Here is a 27,758-nt window from a genome sequence, read left to right on the forward strand (position 1 = left end):
CGAAATTGTAAAATGGTTTCCGGATGATAACTCAAGAACGCTTACGCCTAGGATCATGAAACTTCATAGGCACATTGATCATGACTCACAGATGACCCCTATTGATTTTCAGTTCACTAGGTCATAGATCAAGGCCACGGTGACTCGAAACAGAAAATTGGTTTACGGATGATAACTCAAGAATGCTTACGCCTAGGATCATGAAACTTCATAGGTACATTGATCATGACTGGCAAATGACCCCTATTGATTTTTAGGCTACTAGCTAGGTCTAAGGTCAATGTCGAGGTGATTCAAAATAGTAAAATGGTTTCCGGATGATAACTCAAGAACGCTTATGCCTAGGATCATCAAACTTCATAGGTATATTGATCATGACTGGCAGATGACCCCTATTGATGTTCAGGTCACTAGGTCAAAGGTCAAGGTCACGTTGACTTGACACAGTAAAATGGTTTCCAGATGATAACTCAAGAAAGCTTACGTCTAGGATCATCAAACTTCATAGGTACATTGATCATGACTGGCAGGTGACCGCTATTAATGTGCCACATATGGAGGCATGCACATTTTTTAAACAGCCCTTGATATTTTATGCTTACACATGATTTATTTTGTATTTTTGCCATTCCAGACAATATAATTCCCAGCTGCGCGCCCTTCGTTTATTTAAAACGATTGTTCATCAGTATTTTTTGTAAACATCAATGCAGAGTAGTCTCCCTTGGTAAAATTGCCTTTAATTTGGGGTCACAATTGGGTAACCAAAGAAATTTAAAAATAGTTATGTTAAAAACAGTTAAAATCAGTTTTAATTCACTGATATTTCTCCATAAACCATCAGAAAGCATAAAATAAAGCTATTAATTTATCTCACCTGAGTAAGAAGTGGTCATGGTTAGCTCTTTTGGTAGGTTGCCTCTTTTGGCATGTGTCGTCAGTAATTTGCTTCAACATATATCTTATCCACTTGGTGGATTTTCACGAAACTTTTCAGGAATGATACTTGACTGACTCATTTTTGAAGTTATTCAACATTTCTGGTTAGCTGCATATTCACTAAAGCTAAAAATAAATTGTGTAAGTGGGAACTAAAAAAACATCATGAAGCCACAAAGCGCAGAGCTTTAATATTTGGTGTGGGGAATCATATAGTGATCCTCTGTAGAGATTGTTTAAATCATACTCCTGGGTTCAAAACTGGCCACGCCCATGGGGTTACATGATATATGTAGTTAATACCTTTTTGGAGCCTTTCTTCTCTGAAACGACCAGAATCAGACGCTTCATACTTTGTTTGAAATATCAGCTCTACACAGATTGCTCAAATTATGCCTCTATGGTAAAATATGGCCATACTTGAGGGGTCACATTACATGTACTTATACATGCTTATCTGGTTAATAGTTTTTAAAACTGTAAATCATGGATTCAAAACAAACAGCCCCTCCCGGGGGTCACATAAGTTATTTAGACTCGAATAGTAAATAACTTTAAAAACCTCTGAAACCACAATGCTCAGAGTTTTAATACTTGGCGTGTAACATCAACTTATGATTGTCTACAAGGATTGTCAAAATTATCCCCCAGGGGTCAAACTGGCAGCATGCCAGGAGTCACAAGATTTGTAAGGCTTCTATAGTATATAATGCTTAACATATTTTTCTCTGATCACAGATTGTCTTTTGGGATAAATTCACTTTAAATAACTTCTGTAACAGGACATACTTGATTAACCCTTTGTGAAAATAGCCCTAAACGTTTTCAAATTTATTTATTGGACTAAAGTAAGGCTGATTTTTTATTTAACTACACAACAAGAGACAATGACTTGTTTATAACTGTTGTCTTTTTTAGGATATTTAAATGATAGGCATTGTATTGGCTCTTTACATGCCATTACGTGTCATACAACCTGTCTGAACATATATTTGTTTGTAACAAAGCAGAATTGTGCCATAACAGTAACATTTCTTGACTCCGGCAGGTGATCTTGGAAACAAATTGGAAGATGTGTTTTTATGAAGGCATATATAAAACTATAACTTTCATCAATTTACAGCAAGCCAAAGATGGGAGAGTTTTTCAACTGCTTATTATTCTAATACCGATTTGAGGTGCAATCTAACTACAACACGAACTGTTGGTAAGATTTACTATATTGAAGACAGTTTTCTGTGTCGGTATTAGTTTTATTACAGTGAAATGCAATAAGCATTGATGTTTTCTGTACTTCACATATGTACGTCCGTATGTTCATACATCCTTATGTTTATGCAATAGGTGCATTAAGCATTTGCAATAACAAAACTTGTTTCCAACCTACTTGTATATCTCTGACATGTCATTATAGTAAAAAATATATATACATGTGAATATGTACATCTGATTTCACAGGTATGTATTCAAAGTTCCCTAAGCAACTTGTCAGGTCGCAGTGGTGTAGTGGATTTGGTGTCTGCCTAGCGATTATGAGGTCACAGGCTCCATATCCATGAACTTTCTCCTCTTGTTCGAATATTGCTTGTGGTGTTCCTCAGGGCTCAATCCTAGGACCCCTTCTGTTTTTAATCTTTGTAAGTGACATGTCAGCAGTTGTAAAACACAAGCTTGTTTTGTATGCTGATGATTCTGGCATTATGGTTACCGGTAAAAATAAATCTGATTTTGAAAATGCCCTGACTAAGGAAATTGAGGTTGTTAGTAAATAGCTCATTGACAATAAATTGTCTTTACACTAAGGATAAACTGAGTCCATTGTTTTTGGCTCTAAGCCCAAACTGGGTTTAAGTCATTATCTAAATGTATCATGTAACGGCCAGGTTATTGAGCCACCCTCTTCAATTAATTATCGTGATGCAACATTGGTTCAAAATTTATCTCGTGATTCAATGGTTTCTTCAGTTTTTAAAAAGTCAAAATCTAGGTAAGACTTTGTGTATATCTCACTCAACATACTAAAAAACGTTTGGTTATGTCACGTATTCAATGTCATTTTGACTATGACTGTTCCTGTTGGTATTGTGGTTTGAATAAATCACGGATGAACAAGTTACAGGTAACTCAAAATAAGTTGGTAAGGTTTTTTTTTGAATTTAGACCCACGGTCACACATTGTTCCTGAGCAATTTAAACTTAAATTGGCTCACAGTATCAACACGAGTTTATCACAATATACTGACTCAAGCATTTATAATTGTTGATGGTACAGCCCCTGATTATATAGGTGAGCATTTCATTCCATGAAAAAGGTTCTTTTACAATTCCGAAAGTTAAAGGTGTTGGTATCAAATCCTTTGCATTTGTGGGATGTAAATTATGGAATTGGTAACCTCCTTCTATTACTATAAAGGTTGCCGTTAAAAACCACTTTTTAAGTCAGTTTCATAAAAACCAGTTTTTAAGTCAGATTTTATAATACTATTTTACGAAGTAATCGGTATCATGTGTAATTCTTTAAATACATTCCGCTTCTTAATGACATGTTACTAGTCAGTTTGTGATGTAAATGTTGTAATTATCTGTGGTACATGATTATTTGCTATAACTATTTTAACTACGTAATTAATTTATTTACTTATGTTGTGTGTGCTCATTTTTGTCTGATATTCCTACACTAATGTCCACCAATTCAAGTATTATTAATGCTCAGTTGAAATATGTGATTCATTATTAAGCATCAATTCACGTCCCTCTCTGTTAGGCCACCAGTAACAAGGACCTCAATGGAATAAGAGGTCATTCCCTTTTTTGTGTTTATCCTTGGTACTGTTTTGCATGACATGGTTAATTCTCATGTTTGTATTTAAATGTATTATTTTATAAATACAACATGCTTGTTGATTGTGTTTGCACCATGGTACCGAAATAAATATATCTACCTACTGTGGTAGCGTAATGTACATTTCCCCCATAGTCACAGAGTACTGGTTTAGTCCCAGGAAACGGACTCGAGAGCATTTCAAATAAGCCGTAAGCTTTCTATGTAATCTAGCTGAAATAAATAGGTTTAAACTAAAGCCCTAATAATTTAATTGTTCATGATTGGATTTCAAATTGATGATGCTATCAAGGGTTAATGTCACATGCAATAATTATGTTAATAGTTTGAAGGTTAAGGTCGCTGTTGACTCTTGAGCTTTTGACATATTACTTATATAGGTTTAGCCTAAGAAGATGTTTCTGTTTGGACAATAACTTAACTGTGCATGTTGGGATGTAAACAAAATGAAATGGCTGAAATAAAATCCAGGCCAAGATAATGTATTGCATGCAGAAACCATGTTGCTCACTTAACGGTCAAGGTCACATTGGACATTGAAAGTCTGTGGTTCATAGTTGATGTTTGTGTGACGGTAAGGACTATTTCTATATCATGTATTAAGGGGTTTTGGAATAAGTTTATTTATAAGCAACATATATTATCATATCAAGATGACATGTTGCATGCACCAAATATGGTGCTCTCTTAAAGGTCGTCTTTGGAACAATTGTGAAATAGGCTTTTTGTGTATACTTGGCAACATCTGTGTTAATGCTCTTAAAACGTTGCACCCCACCAAGTTTTTCATGACAAATAGAGAATCACTCACAGTTTAGGAGTTTTTGATAAACAGGTCAAGGTCAAACTGAACAAATAAGATGGAACAAACCATTAAATACACCTGTTTAATTGTACAATCCTTTCTTCATGATAGGACCACAAACAATTAAGCCTTGATTGCTGGTGATAAGGTAAAGAATCACTATGAAGAGTAGCTAAAAAAAAGGAAAACATTATTTTAGCTCAACAGGAGTAAAGACGAAAGTATTATTATGGAAGTGTGTAAGTTCTGACTAAGATTTTGCCATGAATGTAATGAGTACTTTCCAAATGTTATTGTCTTGTTTGAACATGTTGCATGCTGAATTGATTTAGAAAACCTTTGCAATCTGTAATGTATTTGTATTTCATGCAGTATCAGACCCTGACTCGAAATTAGTTTCAATGAGGGTGTCATCATCTCTGCACTCTGGAGACATCTACCAAGTAGTACCAGCCTTGTTTGGTTATGATCTGTTTACTCGGCCATCCGTTTCTGGCAAGTTGAGACAGGCAACTCCATTCGACATGTGCACACCACCTGAAGTCCCATTAGATGAAAGAATAGCTGTGGTTTATCGAAGAAAAGCATGTACTTTTTCAAAGCAGGTAATATGCTTTTATAGCAAGTTCAAAAAACAGCATTGGCCATATTACGGGAACACTCAAGCATGCTTTTGAGTGGAAAGTTTAGGCTGTTGATAGGGGGATATATTTGATATATTATTTGCAAGAAACAGGTCCAAAGTCAATGTCGCAATTCAAGGTCAAAGGTCAAAGGTCCGATTTTTAGAGTCAGTCCTTAACACTTTGTCCTAAGCATAACTTTGTTTACCATTGTCAGACTAGCAAATAATTGTGCAGAAGTGGCCTGCATGATGAGAGCCGGTGTTGTATTTACAAACCGCGCTTTAAGTTATATTAAATCAAGATCAAAATTTTAAGTCTAAGGTTGCATTTATGAAATAAGTCTTGAAAAATATGCCCATACCAGAAGTGTTTTTGTTTGTTTTCAGTTCAATATATTTAATATTCCTCGTCAATAGGTATGTAAGGGTCAAGGGTATATCACACCTTCATACCTTACAGACTTTACAAGTTATTTATGCATAGTATAACACTTTTTGTACACTCAACAACCAATACCAGAAGTTTGATAAGCATTATACAATTTAGGGTACATAGAATGATAATAGTTTTTAGAGGTAGTTTCTTGCTCCAACACCTGGTCCCAAGGTATAAAGTCAATGTCAAATTTAGGAATTCAGTTCTGAACACCTTTGTCCAGAGCACAAGTTTGTCAAGCATTAATGGGATTTCAAATAATATGGTAGAATTGATCAGCATGCTATACCAAAGGGTCCCAGGTCTTAAGTCTACGTGTATGCCACAATTTAAGTTCAAAAGACCATGATAAGAAATTCTTTAAGTGATGAGAAAGGCTTTTGCTGTGTGGTGCTGACTACCGGTACTCAAGCTCCTTAGTCCAATGTCAAGGTTGCGGTTTGTTGTAAAATATTGAAAACTTCTCTGCAGTAAAATTTCTACAGCTGTACCATTGTCAGTGACAAGAACTATGAGTACATGTCACATACATGAGCCTGGTTCAAGCTTAAGGTCATACTGAATAGTCAACTATGTAAAATTTGGAAGACTGTATAGCCACATTTATTGCTGAATAGTCATGAAAGTTGGTCTGAACATTTGTGTTAATGCTATCTTGTTTGAGGTTGAAAGTTTGAAAGTCTGACATTTAGGGTAAAACACTTGCTCGCTGTTTCAAATTAAAGAACGAGTTTGTGAATTCTCTAGAAGTCAGATTTATTTGCTCCTTCTTCACAAACCTTTTTAAGATCATTATTTGTTTTAACGATTTCACAGTCAGTTGAGATATCGTGTCCCATCATTTGAAACAAATGGTCACTTTGAAACTAAGCAATTGACAATAAAACAATGCGAACTGTCTAGAATGTGCATGTTTGGTTTTTACTTGTCATGAATCATGGCTATGATAATTGTGCCTATACTAAAAGTAACTGTGGTTTGTTGAAAATCCGTCTAATGTGCAACATGTTGAATACTCTCAGCTTCAAACAGTTAAGTTTCGAAGGACCTTTTGACGCTCTTGTTTTAGACATCTTAGCTGAACTTGCCTATTTGGGGCTATTATAATATTGAGTTTTCTATTCAATCCCTACATGCGTCCATCACCCTGTTATGCTTCCTTAAAGCCCAGTCTCTCTGATGCCGTTGGAGCCCTGGTGCATGATCCGGGAGCTATCGGGATGAACCGGTGCTCCACTTTGGACAATCAGGATGAACCAGGGACGACCGGAAAAAACCAGGGCTCCACCGGGAAAGTATTTAAATGTTGAATACCTCCGGAATGAACTGGGGGCAACCGAGAAGGACCGGCAACGACTGGTGCGGCAACGGCAACAACCGAGACGGCACCATAGCTCCACCAGGGCCCATACAGACCCCGGCAGAGCTACTGCAAAGGCGTTGCCCCTGTGGAGCCCCGATGAGTCCCGGTATAGCTACAGTACATCGGTAAACCTCTGCCGGGACGCCACCGGAATTCACAGGGGCTCTGCCTGAGCATTACCGGCGACGACCGGGGATTTACCGGGACGTGACCGTAGCTCTGCCGGGGTCTGATGCAGGTATAGCCTCGGTGAGTGCCGGTGAAGTTACGGTATACCGGGGCTCTGCCGGGACGCTGCCGACTTTCATCGGGGCTCCACCTGGACATTACCGGCGACTACCAGGGCTCTGCCGGGGCTTCACCAGGATAAACCGTAGATAGTTTGGGGTTGACCGGGACTCTGCCGGATTGTTAACCAGCTTCAACCGGTGCGGCACCAGGAAATAGTGTTACCACGTTAAAAATGTTCTACGAATCATCCTGGTTCTCGCCGGTCGTTAGCAAACCGGGATGGACCAGGGCTGTACCGGCAATAGTGAGACTTGGGCTTTACAGAACATGTAGTCATCAGTTCGCAATATCTCTGATTGTTTTGTTTAATTGCATTTTGTTTAAGTGGGTCTGAAACGAATTGACTCAATAATAAATTGATATTTTAAATATTTCATCACGAAGCATAGGAAAGGACTGCACATTCTAATTCTTATGCGGAATGATCCATACATTCCTGAGTTCCAGTAAGTGACAGAATGTGCAGAAAAGTTAAACATGTTTGTAACACATTTTCTAGTTATTTAACCTACATAGTAACATGAGACTAGTTTTGGGAAAACTTGGCTTAATGCACAAGTCCGCACAGTCTAATAAGGAACAACAGTTTACGCTTTATGGTATTTGTTTTTTAAAGGAATTATTTTTTAGCCAAAATCCATGTTTGAATAATGCGCATGCTTTTCTGGGTCTACATTTTCCATGAATGCATGAACATCATTTTTCCAAGAGCAAGGCTCATGTAAAAAAATATCAAATTAAACTTTGGTTACAAAATAAGATCCCACCTCTATTTTCCTGATTGTATTTTCACCAAATACTATTTTCTTTACACACTATAGTGATATTGTTGTCCGACAATTTTTGACATTGTACTGTAATGCATATGTAAGATGAATGACAAGCTCATCATCAATTTAAATCTTGTCTTATTTAGCTTATTGTTGCAGGCGCTGAATGTTCAATCTGCAGGGGGGAAAGGGGTCATTATAATTGGTAAGCATACTTAAATACAGCATTTTATGCCATTCTTAATATCAAAACATGTTTCTATTAATACAATTTAAGTAAAGTCATGGAGTTAATTAATGGTGGATTAGAATGCTAAGGTAACTATGGAAGTGCAGTTTAATGTGTAGGCAACTACTCTTCCGTTTATATGCTCTGTTACAGATTATGGCTACGCCCCTCTGGTCAACATGACTATACCCCGGTTCATGGCTGCATTGAGTGGTGTCGATACCAATCAAATACATATTCCAGTAGTGTTCATGGGACAACATGACGGAATACATTTCCTAGATGTGATGTGGGTGGATCCAGAACTTATAATTGTGCTAGAGTCTAACCATGTGACCTCAGGTATATCACATGAACTCAACCATTGACCTTAAGAATCCAACCATGTGACCTCAAATATATCACACAAACTCAAACATCGGCCTGTATTGTTCAATCATTTGACCTCAGGTGTATCACATCAAATTAACTATTGACCCGAAGAGTCTTACAATGTGATTTCAGGTATATCTCATACACTCAAACATTAACCTAAATATTTCAACATTGTTACCTCGGGTATATCACATTAACTTAACCATTGACCTAAATAGTCCGAAAATGTGACATCAGGTATTGCACATACATTAAACTGTTGACCTAAAGATTTAAACCATATGACCACGGGTATGTTTCATAAACTCAAACATTGACCTGAAGAGTTCAACCATGTGACGTTACATACATCTTAAACACTCGACAATTGAGATGAAGAATCAAACAATCTGACCTCAGGTAATTGACATAAACTGAACCATCGACTTGAAGGATCCAACGATGCGACCTCAAATATATACATAATGTTATGTGAGTTTTGAACTCACAGTACGTCCTTCCATTTATTTTGCTTCTTGATACGTGAAAATATTGACCTGCCATTCAGTTCTTATTGTTATGGATGGAATGGGAATTTTTTTAAGCAAGGCCATAGGCAGAAGATATTCAATTATATCACGCCAGTGACTCTTCTATGTTACTTCTTTACAAATCGTAATGTAAATGTTTTAATTATATTTGTGTGACCACATCTACATCAATGCCAGTTTTGGCACTTAAGAACTCAATGGTTTTAAAGTCATAGTTAATGTTTATGTAAAGAAGTCATTGTCTCTTCAATACTCCAAAAGTGCGCGGAAAATTCCCCCCTTAGTTTGAAAATAGGGGGGGGGTATTTTTCAGAAACATGGAGATGTATTTTTAAAACCCATTTTATACATTTTTTGTGTAATATTAAATTGTTTTACATTAAACCTTAATACATACATTCGGTCAGTGAAAAATGCTATGGTTAGTTTAAAGAAAAACTACAGCAAATCATGTATTCTCTTCTTCAACACTACTTACAAAATTGTTATATTCTGCTGTTAACATTTACAAGTAACATCCCGTGAGTTTCTAAATTTATTTTTTATTTGCGCATAAGTCCTTTTTATAAAAAATCTTACATGTTTTTACCCACCTATCGGAAAGTATATTCCCTTGCACTTCTGGTGTCTCTTAAAAGATACGCAAAACGGAATACAGCAGCTTTTAAGATTAATTTAAAGATATCAAATGTGCGAATTTTCTTGCACATATGCTGAAAATGTGTGTGATTATTTTAAAAATGGCCCAAATCACACAATTCTGGGGTCTAGAATACACACTGTAGATAATAATCTGGATTCTGACTGTTTTTATATTTCTCAAAATATAATAAACTTCAATATATCGAGTGTAAAACCAAATCATGCAGTCTTTTCGACATGATTATCAATAGATTTGTCCACATAATAAACAAGAAATATAGCTTTGTATGTTCCTCACCACGATAGTGGGGGACATATTGTTTTTGCCCTGTCTGTTGGTCTGTTTGCTTGCCCCAACTTTACCATTTTGCCATAACTTCTGCAATATTGGAGATAGCAACTTGATATGTGGCATGCATTTGTATCTTATGGAGCTGCACATTTTGAGTGGTGAAAGGTCACAGTCATCCTTCAAGGTCAAAGGTAAAAAAATCAAAGCGGCGCAGAAGGGAACATAGTGTTGCTGACAAACACATTTCTTGTTTTGAACTATATTTGATGTAAATTGTTGAACCTATGTTTAAAAGGGACAATAGTACATATTCGATTAATTTAAAAACACAAAAAACACTAAATTTGTCTTATTACTGTGAAGATAAGAGGCACATAGCATTTCACATTTATAGACAATTACAGTTTGCGGAATACATTAAAAGGATTAAGTATTCAACACGGAAATTAAAGCTTGCCTTATCACAGTTTTTCGAAAATATGTAATTCTTTCAAAATTAACTGGAGTTACCCTCTGTTTAATGCAATGAATGACTGTGTTTCAGGTACCTGTCCATATGCCACAGTTGTTGTTGATCCTCTAGGGGTACAATATAGTCCACCAGGATCTTACCTTGTTGAAGGTAAGGTCAATTATTATCAATGCGTTAGACAAACGTGTATCTTCATGCAGCTATTTAAAAAAAATCTAATTGGTTATGTACCTGTATTAGCATTGAAACAGCCGTGTGCCCTTGAATAATTTTCAATATGGCGGTCCCTTTAAGTACAAGGCTGACTGGTTGAAAAACGGGGAAAGCACACTGACAGGTCCATCTTAAATTGTAAATGTACACATTATATGGTTTCTTCGCCTGACAATTTTTTTTCAAGATGAACACCTTATGGTGTTCCCTATTACATAATGTATTTTCTGTTAAAACAATATTGAGTTCAAGAGCAGCGCACACCGATATATACTTGAATGAAAAGCACCAATTTTGATTATCCACAAATTAACTTTTCTTTATTTGAAGGGCCTTACATCCAAAATTATTTAAAAACAATTACACAATTTAGGAATCAATAATTAGTTTATTGTTCTGCTGTAACAAGTTGGCTTATAATAATGTTATAGATTTGTATTAACTTTACATAAAATAAGCTTCTTTTTAAACTATGATGAAAATGGTAATTTGACGAACTAAAATGGGCCCCCCATCCAAGCACTTTTGTGATATATGGTGGACATTTTTGGAATAAGGCCAGAGGCTGAAAGTATACAAGAATATTACTCCAGTGACCAGCCTATTTCGCTGTTTTTAAAGGTAAATATTTTGACCTTAAACCACGTGACCACCATCTATAAAGACAACGAAATGCACGAGGCGCTCATAGATTTTAAAGTCATTTATGTTGGCGATAATTATTCCAATTATGTCCCCCATCCAGCACACAAGTGCTTGGATGGGGAACCCATTATTTTCACAAGGCCCCCAGCGTACAGTGTACAAGCATCTTTAAAGACGACAACATAAACACCCAAAACAGAATCAAACAGACTATTCAAAGTCTTTTTTTATTTGTATTCAGCATACACTTCTTAACATATGAAAGTTGTATGGTCTAATCATATGCAATAAACGCAATTTTTATATCATAATACAAATACTATTAACACTATTTCTAATAAGATTCTAATTTCTTCCTTTTTAACCTTAATATGTCCATGATAAAAAGTACAAATGATAAATGATCAATAATTGACTAAAAACCATTTTTCGTTACGTAATTATGGGGAAAAATTCTTCATAGTGGAGATTCATAGTCAAAAATAGAGCATTCCTATATGTCTAGTAAAACCTTATCAAACAAATATAATCGTAACTGATATTTTAAAACACTTATTAAAACAATAATATAGATGCACATCAGAAATGACAAATAACAACCTTCATATTCCAGCAGATATGAGTTCTACAACGGGAAATAAAATCAAACTTTGACTTGTTATTATTTTCAGTACATTTTGGAAACAACATGTCTCTTTAATTAATACTACTTTCTATCTCTAGACAAAACAACAGTACTAAATGACTGAGCCTGATTACTTTCAGAATGCTCAATATCTCTAAGATAATTTTTTTCGAAATGTTAAACTGATAACCAAAACCAATCAGCAGTTTTTAATATGTCTTACACTCTACAACCTTTCATGAACGCGGCAGAAACAAACGCTCCTCTAAATTAATGAGCATTAAAATTGTTTATATCAACACCTGCCAGATCTAACACATATTTTAGCCATCTGGCAATGGTACTGGTGAACGCAGCCTTAAAATTTAAATAAGAAACAAACAATTGTCTAGATTTTCTTAAATCCTTTGTCTTAGACAGAGAACATTTAAAGTCCTAACAGGACAGAGTCGAGGATCTTCAAAAGCCCTCACAATGGTCATTACATGGTTGATATGCTTTAGCTTATCACCACAATTAAACATGACCCTATCGGCCTCCAAAACACAACGATCTACACAAAGAGATTTTAATGTCTGTTCCCTTGCGGCAGTTGACAAAGTTACTTAAACTGTTAATTTACATGTAAAAGGTTTTACATACAACTTATCAAGAGGCATCAATGTAGAAATCAAATTAAGAACTTAACTGACATCCCAAGTAAACGTATATCTTGGTTTTGGTGGAATAGTATTGTAAAGTCTCTTAACTAACCTAGTAATAATAATACTAGAACCATTGAACTCAGGATTCAATGTTTCCATAATCACAGATTTTTTGCAAAAGCATTTGGATCTGGCATCCATGAAACATACACCACTAATTGACGATTAATCTGTTTCTACATTCTTCTTGGTATATGCTATGCTGTTAAGAAAACATTTCTTGTCAAACAACATTCCCAAATATTTTTCGCCAGATAATATTAAGTAGTATTTGCCATTCCACCAAAATCATTTATTTATGCAATGGCTACCAAAGAATCTTGACTGAATCCCTACATGTATGTCATGTTTATCTGATACCCAAGATTTCAATGACAACATATTGCAAGTAAGTCTAAGAAATTAATATGGTTGTTTGATTCATTAATAGACCATATTATATTTGTTGATTTTTCATCAACACAATAGGACCCAAAACCAGCATTGAAGGCATGAGTTTGAATCCATAGTGTAATCAAACTTTGACGTGTATTTGTGCCATGTTTGTTTTGAACATGTTCAATCCACCAATGTATCTCCATCAAACATGTAGAATTTAACTGAACTGTTGAATTAAAATCTGGATTCTTTTGCAAAGCCTGAGCTTTGAACCTTTCTAATGTTCTGTAATGTAACGGTCCTTTAAGGACAGCATCAAATGAATTTATGATCATACCAATGAAAGATGCCAGCTCTCTTATTAAAACGAATTTTTTAATAGAAAAATTCACATCCATGGTCTTAATTTTTTGTATATTATCATCTGGCAATAAAATCTTGAACAGTTCTGAGTCAATCACAAACCCAAACTAGGTAATCCTTTTAACGGGTTGTACGACGGATTTCTCGTCATATATAATAAAACCCAAAGACTCCCAATGTTTTAATCATAAGGTCAGCATTTGACTTGCATACTTGTCTGTCATTTATCATTCCTATCGAATTATCTGTATAATAAGAACATCTAATTTTCAGTGTCCTAAAAGAAGCATAAACTGGCGTCAATATTTTTGTAAATACAAAGGGTGCCGAGCTTAGGCCAAACAGCAGAGACACAGACGAATATGACTGATCTTACCATATAAATTTTGAAAACTATGCAGTCTTGATGAATCGGGATATACAAATAGGCTGAACGCAAATCCGGGGAAATAAACCAGTCATTTGGTTGTATTAGTTCCAAAACTAATGCACAAGTTTCTTGTTTGAATTTATCACATTGAACATATTCATGCAGCTGCTTTAAGTTTATAACTGGTCTAAATTTACCATTTGGTTTAGGAACTAAAAATAAATTAGATATAAGTTCTCCATTCTCGTGAGAAGAATATGCTATTGCACTCTCTTAAAGCATTTTGTATACATCTTTGTCAATCAAGGTTTTTTCAATCTCTGAAAATTTGATTTTGATTTGGAATATTTACTTCTATTGGAACCTGTTCAAAATTAATTTTGTATCCTTGAACAGTGTCAAAAACCCATGAGCCTGACGTTATCTTTTTCCATTAATCAAAACACGACATTAAATGATTAATCTTTTTGAATAACTTACAGTAGCATCAAAACCTTTCGCCTTCAGTTTGGGGCAGCTTATGTTCCTGTTGCTACTGCTGCAGGTTTTCTGCCCCCTCTTTGCAGGTTATGCTGATAGCCGAATTGTCCATATGGACTGGCCTGGGTTGTCTGCCCATACCCCAAGGGTTAAAGCCATAGCCGTGTAAGGCATAATTGTATGGCTTCGAGCGTCAAGCTCCCCTATAGCTCCGATTCCTGGTTGGGCCGACACCCTGTGAATATTTAGGGTATCTGTTATTTGGGAAAAAAAATCCGATTTTGACAGGAGTCTCGCATTTTGTGAATTCTTTTGAAACATCATCTCAAAACAAATATGATGTAATGGAAGTACTTAGACTACAAATGTTCGTATATTTTGATTTTAGTGAGGGTCTTAACAAATACTGCCTCCTAATACTCAGATGAAACTGAGCTTGTCCCAGCAATGTCAGTGCATCCGAAATGCAGTCTTTAGTCCCAGTAAGTTGTGCAATATGTGGCTTAATAATATTTGCCATTGACAAAATTGGGATCATCCCAGATGTTACCTGCCCTTGTATGTTTTTCAAAGACTTATCTGTTGTATAAACCCTTCTAGACTTCATCAAATCGCTCCAAATGTCCTCATTAACACGAGGAGCTGACATAAAGTCACAATTTGAGGGAAAATTAAATTTGTCAATAATTTTAATAATCTGACATTGCTGAATACAAGCTGTATTGATTAGTGATGCCAGTCACTCAGAAATTGGGTTTTCTTTGTCAGGGGCCTTTAATTTTGACAAATCCCAAAAAAAGGGTCATCTTCACCCTCATTCTAGTTCTCATTGAATAATGAATCATGAATGTTATGTGTCAAAATATTGTCCAAATTAGATATATCCGAGTTCCCATGCAACGAGGCATATTCCTCTGGACAAGTTTGGTCAACAGACTCATTATTAGCTTGTCCGAAAAATACATCTTAACCTAAAATTGATCTTACTTTGTTTATCAAATCTTCATTCAAATTATTAAGGTGAACTAAATTACCATTCGAGACAGCAGCCTCGTTTTTTTTCAGTTTACCGGAAAGAGAATCACTATTCGGACGGGTCGCATTTGGACCTTTGTTATCGTTAATGTTAGATGAGTGGCACCCCATGGGTTAATTGGAAATGACTTTTCAATTGGGCCACTTTTGTTGTTATCATAAACTCTTTTTAACACATATTTTAGTTTCTTTGAAGCACCAGACGGGAAAGGTTCATCGCACTCAAAGCCAAATAATTCGCCCTCAGACGATTCGAACATTGACAGGACATCGTCCTTGTGTTTTTTAGACCTACTTGACATCGTCAAGCAGAAACACAGTAAACAGTATGCCTGCTAAGACTTGCACAACACCAAAGTATGCACAATAAGTATCAATATATTTAACACCTCGCCGTATAAATCCTGTAAACAAACAAATAACTTTCAATACACGTGGTCTTTACTCACCCAAAGTACGTACACAGCCTACGTTTATAGACTACTGTACATAGACGACGGTCGCTGAAATAACTATTTCGTTGTCTTTATAGATGGTGGTCACATGGTTTAAGGCCACTATTTTGACGTTTAAAAACAGCCTAATAGAAATTGTCACTGGAGTAATATGCTTGTATACTGTAGGCTGGAGGACTTGTTGAAATAATGAGCTATGCAAGGCCATTCAGGGCCATTCTGGTTTTACCTCACAGGTAAAATTCTAACAACTGACAATTAGATAAGTCATCATGTCAGTTAGCTTATTGTCTGCATAACCTATGCTAATGACAATATTCATTCAGGTACCATTGAATTATGCCCACCAGGGACATACCAGCCAGAACCTAATTGGCCAAGGTGTCATCCATGCCCAATGGGTTACTTCTGTGCAACAAGCGGACTTACTGCAGTTTCTGGAAAGTGTGGGGCAACATACAGTTGTAGACATGGGGCCTCTGACCCTAATGCTCCTTGTGGTTTTGGGAATATTTGTCCAGACGGTAAGTTAGTTGTCTTTAAACCTATTTATTAAAGCTCAGTTGCATCAAGCGCCAGCGGCTTATTCAAAAATCATTGAGTCCATTTCCTTTTTAGAACCAGTAGTTGGTTTGTTTAGGGGAGATCTTAAGAATCTTCCCACAGCGGGTATCAAACCTATGGTATCCCTGTCCCAAGGCAGACCCCATATTCTATACACCACGGTATGTTATGTGATGTTGTCATACTCCCAAACCCTGGTGGAGTCTTCAACCAAGAAATTCAACAAAGATTGCATCAGTTGATGCAATTCTAATCCATAACATTTTTTAGGCAAATACTGTTTCTATATAAGTTGCGTTTATGTTGGTGCTATTACTCTTTCGCTGTGTAAACTGAAAGATACGTCTGGAGTTATGGCCCTTTGTATCTTGAAAAAATGGCACTATCGTGTCCGGATCCATACCTTAGAAGTGCTTTGGCTTTGACGGATTTCATTGAAACTTGGTATGAATATATTTTGAGAAGAGGATGATGCACGCCAAATGGCATGGTACACCATCTGTTAATAACGGAGTTATGGCCCTTTGTATCTTGAAAAAATGCTTTTTAATCTAAGCTTACAAACATTGAGGTCAAAATGTGATGAATTATTCATTATTTAGTCATTCCTTTACTATGCATCAAGGGATTATGTAATAATTGTCCACAGTTGTTCTCTATTATCTAGCGGAGTGTCATATATAAGATCCAGGTGGCTAGGGGCATTGTCAAAGTCACACACAAAGGTCAAAATAACACATTTTCATTACATATGCATTATTTGATAAGGATTCTACCATACTAAAATGGATTCTCAAACTGTCCATATTGTTATCAATTTTCACACAGTGGTCTGCATTGTATTGTCTGTAAAACCACCACATGTACAAATGAGTTGAAACAATAATTGACAAAAGGCACAACCATGGATATCAATTCAACGAATTTTCTTGTTTTAACTATTTTCTTATTGAATACGATATAGTCCCAACCAGGTACATTCAACATATCTATTTCAGATGTTTCTATGCAAAAGTATTTTACTTTGATCAAAGAACTTTGTGTAACCATGCGAGTTTAATCAAGCAATATATTTTTGTGTGGATGTTTTTTTGTAGCATTATTATGCCCCTCCCCCTTAATAGAAGATGGGGTATATTGCTATGCTGGATGTCGGTTGGTCTGTCTGTCGGTCTGTCGATATACCAGTTGGTTTTCGATCAATGAATCGTCAACGAATTGACCCATTGGCTTAAAAAAACATGTGCTTTGGCATTTAACAGTAGATGACCCCTCTTGAAATTAGGGTGACTAGGTCAAAGATCAAGGTCACTGTCACAATAAGTGTGGCAATCGTTTCCGATCAATGACTCACCAACGAATTGACTGATTGGCTTAAAACTTCACGTTCTTTTGTCTTGAACAGCAGATGACCCCTATTGAAATTGGGGTCACTTGATCAATGGTCAAGGTCACTGTCACAATAAGTGTGAACATTGCTTTCGATATTAACTCACCAGCAAATTGACTGATTGGCTTAATACTTCCCATGTGCATTGGCCTTGAACAGTAGATGATCCCTGTTGAAATTGGGTCACCCGATCAAAGGTCATTGTAACACTTAAAGAGTGAAATTGTTTTTGATCAATAACTTGTAAACGAATTGACTGAATGGTTTGAGACTTCACATGCAAAAACACGCCTCGAACAGTTGAAATTTGGATCACTAGGTCAAGGTCAAGGTAACTGTTGCAATACGTGTGATAATCTAATATTCTTCTAATTTGGCTTATATCCCGTTTTCACGACTGCTTTATAAAATAATATCTTTCGCCAAATAACGATGTTTACACATTCAAAGCACAACGCTGAGTTTATCATTTACTTAAAATTACATCCGAAAATCAATCTGTCTGTGGTCCAGTATTACATATTGAAATTGAGAAAAGTGTGAGTCTTTTTGACGATTTATTATAGGCCTAAACGCGACTTATTCACACGTACATGCACTGTATATCGACACATTTCAATTGTCAATTTATCACATTTTCCATATTTCGTGCAATGTGCATTGTTTATAATCCGTGCATATACTTTTGACATTTTAGAATGTTAAACAAACCATACAAATATCGCACAATTCATAAATAATCTGCTTTCCGATTTAATTCAACTTAGGCATAGAGATGTGTAAAGTATAAGATGATAAAAATAGCACCACACTGGAATTCGGAATGTCCCATTTTAACACGGGTATTATCGACTCATTTATCTGTTGTGTAATGAAAAGTTTTTCATATTTATTTATTTATATATTAAATTATGTTCGTGTACAATAATGGCATTTACCATAGACAAATAAAACATTATGCAAGTTAAAACATATGTTTGTGTGCTGAAATCTGCAAATGAAACCGAGTTTACCAACGGCTATCTTTTGTTAAAACTGCTCCGGTTCATTTGAACAGCAGTAATGTAGAGTACATTACGTAGCGTGTGACGAAAAAGAAAGTTTATTGAGTTCATAAACTCATTTGAAAATAGTTATAGGATAGCAAAAGGGTCTTTATTTAACTGTGCTAAAATAATTATTAAAGACGCTAGATGCAGAATCGTAAATTATTGAGTTCAATTGATTAATTATGGATTTTAAAGGGTTATTACAGGAAATTACATACTTGTTCGAACGTATTTTTTGTGTACTTTTGTTGTTCACTTTTCTCGTAAAAAATGAGTTTAACATTGGCGCCATTGATGCATTGGATCACACACGGTATACCCATAACAGAATGTACAAAACACGTTCTGGGCGTCCTTAAATGTGTCGTCCTAAGTCGGAAAACGTATTGCCCTGTAAATTAAGTCAAATCAAGTGTCAGTCGCTGCAATTGTCTGTTTACTTGTCGAAATGTTCAAGGTTGTCGATGGTTAGCTTTTATAATGTCGCGCGACTCGGCCATTTTGTGTAAGTTACCTCTCGGTAACTTGTACTTACCCACCTAGAGAAGCAGGGTGTGTTTTAACTGGGTTTTAACCGATCGGTATAACTTACCCAATTTAATACAAACGCTTACCGACCTGAAACCAACAAGTTCCGACTTTTAAACGCCGATATGTGGTTAACCGCCGATTTAACTGTTTATACAATCGGGTGCTGACGTTTCAGTATATTTAGCTGTCTAAATTATGTGCACAAGAGTTGAGTTGAAACAGGAAGTCAGTTTGAGTCAGTTACAAAAATGGTCTCCACACTAAAAACAGGTTCAGGTTTCGTGTTGGGCATTCTGCAGATTAATAAGATACTGGATTACTATAATATCTTAAATACTGTATAAATTGGGTTTAGAGAGAAATAGAAAGAGACATTGACAAGAACAAGAGAAATCGAGCGCACTATGCTAGACAGGTCTTGTTATACTTACCTTTTGCTTGGATCTTAGATTGAAAATCATAACTGATGTCCTAAATTTAGGTAAACCTGAATGTGGGTAAGTGCAGTATGTAATAACCATTAATCTTTCTTTCATAATTAAGAAGTTAATGCACTTAGGAAGGTTCATATTGAAATTATGTCAAAGTTGAATCTTAACGATAGTATAAGGTATTTTTATGTAACCACCTAGTCAGAAACCTTGCATTGTGTGGTATGTTTTTATTTAACTGAACAGCACATGCCTTTAACAATCGGGAAATCTGGGGGGGGGGTCTGTAAGATCTGCAAAAGTTCTGTGCAAAATTATGCCTCTATGGTGAACATAAGACACATTCTTTGGTGGGATGAAATGTTTTATTTAGACTAACATAGCAAGGCATGTTCAAAATATGCCCGTTATCAAAAGTAGCCCCAAACATGGGGGTTGGGGTATTATGAAACTTAATTATCTGTTTAAAGGTGGGCATTAAACGCTCCTCAGGTTCCACTTATTGATTTGTTGCAGGATATCAGCAACCTTGTGGAAATGGATACTACCAAGACAACCCTCGCGGACATTATTGCACCCTCTGTCGACCTTCTTTCTACTGTCCGCTGGAACTCAATTTATGGGAAAATGCGTGCCAATCTGGTAGATGTCCAACTGGTGGCAGTTATCGTTTTGACCAATCCAAAGGTAGATCAGTTTTTCAAATGGCACATTGTGACTACACCAAAGGTCAGTTTGTATGTACCAATAAATCACAAGAATCATTCGCTAGGACTGTTTAATAATGCGAGCTGCTGCATACTAAAATGGGCCTAAGGACATATCAGATACATGTAGCTCCAGATATTCTGTGTGTCTGTATACTTGAAAGTTATAATAACAACCACAAAACCATGCAGAATAATAGTAAACAAGGTATATCCTGATCGCACTGTATATGTCTAAATATCCAATGTGGCACAACTCTGCACCTTTGTTAAAAGATGGGCTGATACACATCATACGTACTTCACTTGCCATTCAATCTTCACCTCACTTTCATAGTGTATGCATCAAAATCAAGTATTTATTCTGAAACACCAGATTTACTGCTTATTTGCCTTTGTTACCAATGATAATTTTTTTATTGCCTGCTGTCCTTCATTTGTGATCTTTTCATTTAAATCACATCTCCTGAACCGCTGGCAGATTTTCGAAAACTTTTACAGGATTGATTATTTGTTGACCACCTTTCAAGTTGATCAAATTTGTCTGTTCCGCTGAATATGTAGGTCGCTAGAGAATAAATTGTATTTTAAAGTGAACACATCAAAACTTGTCTTTTATGAAACTGCAAAGGTAAGGGGTTTAATATATGGTGTGAAATATCGTGTAGACACTAGTGGTCCTCTATCAAGTTTGTTTCCCAGTGTAAATGCTGTTTATGCCAAAGTAATAACATGAAAACAGGGTTCGACATTAACTTTTTTTACAGCAAGACCATCGGACCAGGTCCTCTTAAAATGTACTAGCCCGAATCTGATGTCTACTAGACCATTAATGACATAGCAAATAAACACAATTGTGTCGTGTAACTGTTTAATCAGGTTTTATCAGAAAATAATTAGTGAACACAAGACAGTCTGATGCACAGAGTAAAAAATAAATAAAAAATAATAAACAACATAAATTGTAATAATTTCACTGTTTATCACCAGTTAAATACATGATGTCTGTACAGCAGGTGACATTTATTCAACGTCATCAAATTCTGGCCTCCTTGACCGCTGTGTCCCATGCTACCACGGCTCCAAGGCCCTTTTCCCATCATAATCTGTGTCAGTTTTACCGTCGGATTCTTCTTTATTAACTTATTTGTCGGACGAAAATCCAATCTTCAACAAAGCCATCCTTTAAATTACATTCTCTCGTCTGCTATGCCAAAATGTTTACATTGACGATACCGATTTTCAATAGAAGTCGTCAAAACATTATGTAAAGTTATACGACACTGCAGAAAATCATTAATATTCATGACAACTTGACCAATGGAAACAAGCAATTTCTGCAGGAAGCTTTCCTTCGCGTCTAAAAATAGCGATGAATCATGTGAATGATCCGCGTTTATTTATATACGCTAGTTTTGTTCAGATGTAAATAACGGATACGAGTTATTTTACACATTAAGAGAAAAAGGTTTTCGGTTAGTTGTAGTTATATGAATCAGTAAAGATTTTGTATGTACGACCAGTCGGACAAGCTAGTCCACAGTTTTACTAGCCCGACCACCGATCTTATTAGACAATGTCTGTCGGACGTGCCTTAGTGTCGAACCCTGGAATAATATTGAATTACATAGTAAATAATGTTAAAAACCTTCTAAATTTTGTTATTGCCCTTGATAAAAAAGATGTAATAAAGGATATTGCAAGCTTGACTTGAAATTTAGGTTTGGATTGCATTGTTTGCGTATCAGATAATAGTCAAGGTCACTGTTACTCAGATAAAATTTGAATATTTTCAATAAATTCACTTTGATTAATTTTGGTATTCCTTTAGGGCCAGTCAGTTGTAGTTAAGTCCACTGTTTCAACAAAATAGAAAAATAATTGCATTTTATTCAACAAGGATGCAGACCTAGTCTGGGATTTAATTTTCATTGTCCAAACACAGAGAGGGATGCATGAAGAATTGCATGTTTTTCTGTCTGTTTTTCGCTGTCTGCCTGTCCATCTAGCTGTCTGTCTGTCTGTCTGCCTGCCATTATGTCTGCCTGTCTGTCCTTCTGTCTGTCTGTCTGTGCCATCTCATCGTGTCTGTATGTCCGTCCGTCTGTATGTCCCAAAGCTGGTGTATTTTAGCCTTCTACTACTTTTTTTTCTCACTCAAAGCTTCATAGCTGTATTACCTGTATTTGTTGATGATTGTTAAGAAATGAATTCTTAGCTCTGCTGATTTCAGGCAGAATTATGGCCCTTGGACAGGTTGTTATCTGCAAACTGTATGACCCCAACATTGTGAGTTTTCAAACTCCTCTTTAACAACTGTATGAATCTGGGTTTCTACTCACGTCACCATCCCAGTTTCTCTAAATCTGCATTGTGTAATAACTCAAAAGGTATGAAAGCATGCATGATGAAACTTTAAATTTAGAAAGAGGGTACTGGACCAAAATTGGGAAATATGTGCATTGTTTCATGTTAGACAAAATTGTCCAATGAATTTTGAACACTTTTCTAAAAAAAAAAAAATATTTGGAAATGCTTTCAGATAATTTGATGTGTGAGTCTCCCTGGGTGCCTTTCAGAACAAGTTTTGTTCAGAGCAATTTATATCAAACGGGCTTAGATTTTATTTCTAAAATAACAGTTTTCCAGACTTTTGTTTTTATGAACGCCTGACAAGTGCAGTTGGGGCATTTTGTTTTGCAGACGCAGCTCTTTTTCAGGATGCTGACTTGTTCAACTGAGATGGCGCATGATTTATTCAATTTTTTACAGCTTTGTTTTCTTTTCTTTTTTATTGGATAATGTGAATGGTCTGTATAATTTTCGGGGTTAATACACAAGCACAATTATGTACCAAATTTAATTCATGTTGTTATAATATTGTGATTAGGCCATCAAATCATCACCTTTTCAATATCATAAATACGTTACCTGCTCTCTAATAGCTACTACCTCCGAAAGGGAGTTAATCTATCTGGAAATTTCAGGAGATGGGAACTGCCACCTATATACCCAAATTAGACTAGGTCGGAACATAGTGTAATGCTACTTAGGCTAAACCGATACCCTACACCTCAATCTTCTTCCGGATGAGTACAGATAAATAACGTCCATTTTGTTGGCTTTGAATATTGATTATATTTTCGGTTTGTTTATTGTGTATTCGTTGGTTATTGTTCAGATGAGTTTAATTACTTGTCTAGCAACTTATTATGAGTGCTATTTCGTATGTATTGTATTAAACTTTTGCCCAGACGTGGTTATTTTTGCCATGAGATGGCAGAGTGTATACTAGCGTGCACGTACGTTTTCTTTAATAAACTGAGAGAATGTTAATCATGTGCATTATGTGCACATAATGAATTAAGTATGCCGTATGAAAATCCTGTAAGATTACCAGCTAATTATTTAGCTCCCCTGATTGCTCAGGTGAGCTTTTATTACCGGTCTGTGTCCGTCGTATGTCCGTCCGTCCGTTAACATTTGCCCGTAAACACTATAGAGGCACCTTTGTTGTCCCATCTTCATGAATCTTGGTCAGAAGCTTTGTCTCAATGAAATCTCGGTCGAGTACGAAACTGGGTTGTGCCGGGTCAAAAACTAGGTCACTAGGTAAAAAAAAAAAAACCTTGTAAACACTGTAGAAGTCACATTTCATGCCCAATCTTCATGTAACTTTGTAAAATGTTTGTCAAAATGATATCTTGGTTGAGTTCAAAAGTGGTTCCGATCCGTTGAGAAACATGGCCGACAGTGGGCGGGGCCGTTTTCCTTATTTGGCTATAGAGAAACCTTGTTAACACTCTAGAAGTCACAATTTTTGCACAATCATCAAGAACGTTGGTCAAAACATTCGTTCAATTGATATCTCGGACAAGTTCAAAAATGGTCGAGATTGGTGAAAAAACATGGCCGCCAGTGGGCGGGGCATTTTTCTCTATATGTATATAGTGGCAGTTTTTCCTATTTGGCTATAGAAAAACCTTGTAAACACTCTAGAAGTCATAATTTTTGCCCAATCATCATGAAAGTTCGTCAAAACATTGGTTTTATTAATATCTCGGACGAGTTTGAAAATGGTCGGGATCGGTGAAAAAACCTGGCCGCCAGTGGGCGGGGCATTTTTCTCTATATGCATATAGTGAAAACATGGGAACACAGTAGAAGTCACATGGCCAAATTGTCATGAAATTTACGAGAGTTGGGTTCAAAAATGGCTCCGGTCAGTTGAATACTCTGGCTGCTGGGGGGGGGTAGCTGTCTTATTATGCCCCCCCCCCCCCTTTCGAAGAAGAGGGGGTATATTGTTTTGCTCATGTCGGTCCGTTCGTCCACCAGATGGTTTCGGGATGATAACTCAAGAGCGCTTATGCCAAGGATCATGACACTTCATAGGTACATTGATCATGACTCGCAGTTGACCCCTATTGATTTTCAGGTCACTAGGTCAAAGGTCAAGGTCACGATGACCCGAAATAGTAAAAATGGTTTCCGGATGATAACTCAAGAACACTTATGCCTAGGATCATGAAACTTCATTGGTACATTGATCATGACTCGTAGATGACCCCTATTGATTATCAGGTCACTTGGTCAAAGGTCAAGGTCACAGTGCTAAAAAACGTATTCACACAATGGCTGTCAAGGTCACGGTGACTCAACTTAGAAAAATGTTTTCCGGATGATAACTCAAGAATGCTTACGCCTAGGATCATAAAACTTCATTGGTACATTGATCGTGACTCGCCGATGAAATAATGATGACACTTGACCAGGATGTTTGTCTGGACAATATCTAGGTCTAGTTTGACATTTGGTAAATATTGAATGAACCGACTCCTCTCAGGTGAGCGAACTAGGGCCATCTTGGACCTCTTGTTTAAAATGTTTTGCTCTTGTCTTTCATGTACCTGCTGCACGAAGGTCGCGGATATCCATTCTGCTGAAGAACGGTCTGACGAACCATAGGACCTTCAAGAGCCGCAAGCGTGAAGAAGATCCTGTTCCTGTGGATCTTTGCCCGGTGACGTCACTGATTATTTGACTAGTTCGATCTTCTGTCACCGGGACCGGGCAAGACGTTGACCACTTGGCTTCGGCCATTCTTCGGACGTCAGACCGTATGGCTTCCGCCTTACTTCATTCTTTGCCTGGTACCGGGCAAGACGTTGACCACGTGGCCCCGGCTATGCGTCAGTCGTTATCAGACCAAATGGCTCTCGCCATCCTTCAGTCATTACCCGATGACGTCACCGGTCATATTATCACCAGTCCGGTCATCGGGGATCGGTACAGTCCCTGGCACCGGGGACTGGTCATACACCGGTCACCGGTATTGCCCGGTGACGTCACCGGTCATGTTATGACCGGTCCGGTAACCGGTCATTGACGACACCGGTCCTAGCACCGTTCACCGTTCATTGACCGGTCACAGGGCACTGCCCGGTGACATCACTGGTCATATTGTGACTGGTCCATTCGCCGGACACCGGTCTCCTGGTATTGCCGAAGTACAAAATAGAGTAAGATAATAAAGTAGAAGCAGAGGATACAAGAGAAGTGAGAATAAGAGATAAAGAAAAGAGGTGATATTGCCCGGAGATATTTTATCACTGGTCCGTTAACCATACAGCATTTGACCAGTTTGATCACCGGTCAGCTTATTACCGCTCCGGGCGACATCAGTCTATCACCGGTCCGGTCACTGATATTCCGGTTTGCTTGGCCATTTCACTTATCATGCAACCCCTGCCTTGAAGGAGGGAGGCGCTGCACGGGTGTCACGCTCTGTTTCTCCGAATTACAACATCCAGTTATACGTTGACGCGACGTTGTCGGCACTTCACAACTTCCCTATCCAAAGATGTTTATCATTTGTTGACTCTGGCCATTCCTCCTCCTCTGATTCTTAATCTTCTGCTTCAACGATTCCTCATCACTACCAGAGAGCATATCCGGCACGCTCTCTTTATTGAAGCAGTTCTCGGCGTCGATCCTCTCAAAAGCGATCACGCCACTGCACAGGAAGACGCTACTCCAGGAGAACTGATTCCCAGCGTCGCCGAACATTGTTTCGGCATTTCAAGGATAAGGGACATCGCCGCTCCTCACGTAGGTGCTCTTTGACCCCTAGGTCTTCTTGGCGGTCCCCGTGTTATTCTTTAACGAAATCTCAGGACTCTTTTCCACGTGTGACGGTCACTTTATTGGCCTCCACACACGTTTCAGCTGATTCTACAGACACTGGGCCTGACTTGTCTAAGAACACAAGCTCGTTAAATTCTCAGGCTCCAGAATCAGGGGTTCATCTAGCCACTACTGCTACCTTTTTTAGCCCAACTGGTATCTTCTTTGTTGCCTTGTCGTATAACCCCGGCTGCTATCCCATCAAATCCAAATACATTATGGGTTCAGCATTCTTCAGGACACTTTACACCTTTCAAACAGATACTTAAAGCTAATGAAATACCTTCATCTGTTATTCCTATCTCTGTCTCTGCCGGCTACATGCAGACCATTGGTCTTGCAGATGTTTCGGCTGAAGCGGGCTCGCAGTCTAACGTTGAGGCCGAACAAATATTATTTGGCCTTTATTCATCAGGCCTATAAAAAGAATGTTCGAGACCCTAAGAGATGATTTTTACTCCCTCCCGTCCTTGGCAACTACATGCTCACCGTCACGGAACAGTTGTCCCGCTAACGGGAGCCTATACGGATAGAAGGCGACGTCTCGCGTCGACCTACGCCTTCCAATTTGCTCGACTACATTTTTCCTTTGGACATGACTGAGCCTAAACCGATTAATGGTGTCATGTCCCCGGTACCAAACTGCCGGGTCGGGATCCGATATTAGCTTTCGCTTACTATGCCAGTTGCGAATGCCTTTATCACAATTCCTTAATCCATGATGGTGTATTGGGAACTGAGAAAGCGCCGATCAATAGGTCTGGCTAACCAGCTCGACCTCATGGCGACCACAGCCTTGGGTATGACTTGGGAGCTATAGGACATAGTTCCGGAGGAACTCCGTGCCTTATTACTTCATCTTTTGCGGACGACGCAGTTGTTATCACATAATGCTGCGTCTTCAATGTTTGTAATGCTAAGGATCCGGAGAGACCTCATCCTCTCTTCCGGGCCTAATAATGTCATGTTGGAACCAGGAGTGAACTCGCTCAGAACTGTTCCTTTCACAGCCGAATTCCTT

At 37.4% G+C, this 27,758-nt stretch overlaps 1 protein-coding gene across 1 annotated transcript in view; it reads left to right on the forward strand.

Annotated features, from left to right (window-relative positions):
* LOC127855131 (uncharacterized) overlaps nt 1–27,758 on the forward strand; it is a 188,405-nt gene that overhangs the window by 32,765 nt on the left and 127,882 nt on the right. Inside the window, exons 4-10 of the mRNA XM_052390515.1 lie at nt 2,063–2,146; nt 4,959–5,191; nt 8,231–8,276; nt 8,454–8,642; nt 10,684–10,761; nt 16,206–16,403; nt 20,361–20,531. Of these exons, the coding sequence (XP_052246475.1) occupies nt 2,063–2,146; nt 4,959–5,191; nt 8,231–8,276; nt 8,454–8,642; nt 10,684–10,761; nt 16,206–16,403; nt 20,361–20,531 (999 nt within the window). The remainder of the gene's footprint in view (nt 1–2,062; nt 2,147–4,958; nt 5,192–8,230; nt 8,277–8,453; nt 8,643–10,683; nt 10,762–16,205; nt 16,404–20,360; nt 20,532–27,758) is intronic.

The sequence above is a fragment of the Dreissena polymorpha genome, chromosome 13 (assembly GCF_020536995.1).
Source record: "Dreissena polymorpha isolate Duluth1 chromosome 13, UMN_Dpol_1.0, whole genome shotgun sequence".
Taxonomy (NCBI): domain Eukaryota; kingdom Metazoa; phylum Mollusca; class Bivalvia; order Myida; family Dreissenidae; genus Dreissena; species Dreissena polymorpha.